We start from the raw sequence: 4,436 nt of genomic DNA on the forward strand, positions 1-4,436 counted from the left end.
ACAATCACTCTGTGCGTTCGGTTTACTCGGTTTACATGGTTCGGTTTATACGGTTTTTCGGTTTGTACGGTATTAATACTTCGGTAAATATGGTATGAAATTAAAATATGGTTCGGTTACCAAATTATTTCGGTATGGTTTCGGTATATACCATAATAACCAAAGTCGACGCGAATTTGAAAATGACGTAATGAAAATTTAAAAATTTATGACTCAAAACACATATTATTTTACACAAATACTATATAACTAGATATATAAGTATATGCATGAATGGATTCATCCCATCATTGTTATGGGCGTGCTTAGCATTTTTTAAAGAGAAAAATGACTATGCTACAAGAAAAATGTATGTGCTTGGTAGTGAATTTGACTCATGTACAAGAAAAATGATAATTTATATGATTGTTTGCCTCAAGAAATATTAATTTATTTTTACTTCGGTTAACCGTTCGGTTTTTCGGTAAGTTCAAAATGGTATGCAAAGTTCATACCATACCAAAACCAGAAACCATAAAAATCGTAAAATTGGTTCAGTTCGGTTTATTTTCGGTATAGTTTTTCGGTTCGGTTTCAAATGCACGGAGTGAGACAACAACGACCAGGGGGGGGGGGTGGTGGTGGTGGGAGGGAGGCTAGGCCGTCGGGGCCGTGTGCTGCGGCCTAGTGGCACAGGGGGCTTCCCCCCTTTTCATTTTTTATTTTAGCTTTCTTTTCTGTTTTCTTTTTATATTTTCTGTTTTGTATTTTCTTTAGCCACTATTTGGGTTTGTAAAAATATGGGAGTTGGCTCCATAAATACCATGCAATATTTTGCACTGCTGTAAAATGGTTGGAGTAATATTTGAAAACATTTGATTTTTGAGTAAAAGCAAATGGATTAAAGTGGCTATTTTAGCCACTATAGGTGATAACTTTTGAATAAGCAAACAAGCGACCTAGTTTTTCTCCACCATAAATAACTATGGATTATTTGCCATCACATGAACTTTTTAGTTTTATTATTTATGAATTTCTTAATTTCAGCTATAATTTGAATTTGAATTCAAAGTGAAATTTGAAATGAGACTTGGATCAAAGGTGATCAAGCACTGTTTGGCAAAATGATTTAGCTTAATCAGAGAGGTTACTGTAGATCATTACACATGGGTGTTACAAACGGTTGGAGGAGAACGTGCGTATGTTGTCGTTTCCACCACCGACCACCAAGGCCCACACCACCCAACCCATTTACCAGAGGGACCCACCCAGTGGGAGGCGAAGAGACCAAAATCAAAATCCATAGCCTTAATTGGTTTTCAGCCCTCTAAAATTAAGGAGCTTAGTGATATAGAGAATCGGATCATGGTAACTATCACTCGTACAACCACCTACCATTACTCATTGAACAGCCGAGGGCCCACCGTAGAGGCTACATCACTACTGACTAATTTGAAAAATGACATGAGCCATGATTGTCACTATGCCCCATGTAGAGAGGACGTATTCTTTCCTGGCCCATGACTCGCTGTGGGTATTGCGACGAGGCTGAATAGAAAAAGTCTGACAGCACATATACCGGTGACTATACGGACCGCGGTGATACCGAGCTACATGTATTCGGGTTGGCTTGTCTACTATAAGACTTAACAGGACTGCTAAATCATTTTTTTAGTTTCTTTTATATGTTGTGCCACTTCACTACCAAGTCGACTAAAATCTAGCCACACCCAAGACTCATATATGGCAATCTTTTATTTCGCGTGCAATTATTGTGCTTCACACCCTCATTTCTAATCCTGGCTCGTGCGTTCACCCTCAATTAGGTGTAGCATTTTTGCCCCTAACACGGGATTAGTAAGGGGTTAGTGTAAAGGAGAGACCCGTAAGTATAGGATTTCCACGGGAGGAGAGCGGAAGCCGGAAGGCAGAGCGGAAGGAGCATTGCTAATTTGGGCGCGTAAAGCTCTCCTGGCCTCCCACCATGACATCACACCGTACGTTCGCATGCATGTATGTATATATAGAGATAAGCGAGAGCCACGCCTCCTTCATCTTCACAACACAACACAATCTCTCCTCTCCTCTCCTCTCCAAGAGCAGCAGCAATGGCGGCGGTGAAGAAGTACACGGTGGCGCTCTTCCTCGCCGTCGCCCTCGTGGCGGGGCCGGCCGTCTCCTACGCCGCCGACGCTGCCTACACCCCGGCCGCCCCAGCCGGAGCCGCCGGGACACAGCCCAAGGCGACGACCGACGAGCAGAAGCTGATGGAGAAGATCAACGACGGCTTCAAGGCGGCCGTGGCGGCCGCAGCCGGCGTCCCTGCGGCGGACAAGTACAAGACATTTGATGCCACATTCAGCGAGGCCTCTAACAAGGCTTTCGCGGAGGTCCTCAAGGGCGCCGCCGCCGGCCAGTACGCCGGCCAGTCCAGCTCCATGGCCAAACTCTCCAGCAGCCTCGAACTCTCCTACAAGCTCGCCTACGACAAAGCCCAGGGAGCCACCCCCGAGGCCAAGTACGACGCCTACGTCGCCACCCTCACCGAGTCGCTCCGCGTCATCTCCGGCACCCTCGAGGTCCACTCCGTAAAGCCCGCCGAGGAGGAGGTCAAGGGGGTCCCCACCGGCGAGCTGAAGGCCATCGATCAGGTCGACGCCGCCTTCAGGACCGCCGCCACGGCCGCCGACGCTGCCCCGGTCAACGACAAGTTCACCGTCTTCGAGACCGCCTTCAACAAGGCCATCAAGGAGACCACGGGCGGCGCATATGAGAGCTACAAGTTCATCCCGGCCCTTGAGGCCGCTGTCAAGCAGGCGTACGCCGCCACCGTCGCCGCCGCGCCGGAGGTAAAATTCACCGTCTTTCAGACCGCCCTGAGCAAGGCCATCAATGCCATGACCCAAGCCGAGAAGGATGCCGCAGCCACCGCCACCGCCACCGCTGGGGCCAGCGCCGGCGCCACTGCCGGTGGCTACAAAGCCTGAACTCGCCAACACTACACATCGAATCAATGAGCTTTATTGATCAAAGGTTTTGATTACAATCTTGCCATAGAAAATCGGCAAGGAAAGGGGGATGTAATTAAGCCGCAGGCATCTAGGCCTTGACTCGCTCGGCGAGCGGTTTTCCTGATGCATGCTTCCTTCTTTGTATTCGTTTCATGCAGCCGCGAATCGACCGCGTGTGCATGCGCCTGTATAACAATGAAATACATATCCTTATGAAATGTCATCATATTTCGTATGGTATATAGTACTCCCTCTGTCCGGAAATACTTGTCATCAAAATGGATAAAGGGGGATGTATCTAGACGTATTTTAGTTCTAGATATATCTCTTTTTATCCATTTTGATGACAAGTATTTTCGGACGGAGGGAGTATATCGGAGCGAGTTTGATGATGTCAAGTTTTATTTGATTATTAAGTTTTTTTTTTCAAAATACTAAGCATAAAGCATCTCTTTTCTTTTCCAACGAACTAGGAGCTTTATCAATGTATTAAAAGTCGTTACAATCTGCCCGGAGGCTGCTGGATAAGAAAATCAGGGCTACAATCAAACGAACTCTCAGTGCCCTCCTGTGCACGTGCACGTTTTGCACACTGATGAGCCGGCGAATTCAGGTTTCGCCCGACATGGGTAATCGAAAAGGAAGTAAAGCTAGGGACTATCTTATATCTTATATCTTATATTTACTCCTCTCTTATGATTCGTCCTGAATTCTACGGCCGGTTGCTGAGGAAAACATCTGCCCTGCAACCCCTAACCCCTCACGTCGCCGCTCCTCTTATCTCCTCCGGCATGCCCACGCCGTTGAGAACTTCAGCATCATCCACGATGTAGCCCCTCTGATAAAGAAGCCACGATTCAGTCCCTCCTCTCGGCAATCTTTTTACATCTCCTCTCCATGCCAACCTAAGCTTCAAATTCCCACTTTTCAGGACTACAGATCACAGGAAATTGTCACATCAAAGAGAGAAGAAGAGAGACCGAACTGAAGCAGATATTAGTGCGACTGATGGCCTATATGCCTCACCAGCGGCACACAGGCTGTAGCTGGCATGCACGGCGCACGCTGTTGGAATCATAAGAGAGGAGAACACAGTGGGAGCGGGAATTGATGAGAGAGGAGGACAACAGCAGCTACTAGGTCCAAGGAGCAATGGATATGAATAGAGGTCACGGTTCAATCTAGCATCTCCGCGGTATCTTTTTTTTCAGTCGTTAATCTGCTCATATTTCAGGTTCTGACCTGACCACGTACCCGGGCATATATCTTTGAGCTAGGACAATTACTGAATCATCTCCAGATGAGTATAGAAACTGCAGCGGACTGGTGGTGTGGTACCTAATCCCTGCTGTATGGACCATCCACCAAATTCATCACAGAAGACAGAACTATATAGTCGGGAACCGAGCAAGCAGTCCTCTGGACTCCATTGTGTGCCATAAGATT

The 4,436-nt window shown here is 47.0% G+C and overlaps 1 protein-coding gene across 1 annotated transcript; it reads left to right on the plus strand.

Moving 5' to 3' along the window:
* Positions 1-2,034: 2,034 nt before the first annotated feature.
* On the plus strand, positions 2,035-3,213 carry LOC123133648 (pollen allergen KBG 41). The gene has a single exon (XM_044553088.1). The coding sequence runs from the start codon at positions 2,088-2,090 to the stop codon at positions 2,964-2,966; it is 879 nt and encodes a 292-aa protein (XP_044409023.1). The 5' UTR covers positions 2,035-2,087; the 3' UTR covers positions 2,967-3,213.
* Positions 3,214-4,436: the final 1,223 nt, after the last annotated feature.

The sequence above is a fragment of the Triticum aestivum genome, chromosome 6B, assembly GCF_018294505.1.
Source record: "Triticum aestivum cultivar Chinese Spring chromosome 6B, IWGSC CS RefSeq v2.1, whole genome shotgun sequence".
Classification (NCBI taxonomy): domain Eukaryota; kingdom Viridiplantae; phylum Streptophyta; class Magnoliopsida; order Poales; family Poaceae; genus Triticum; species Triticum aestivum.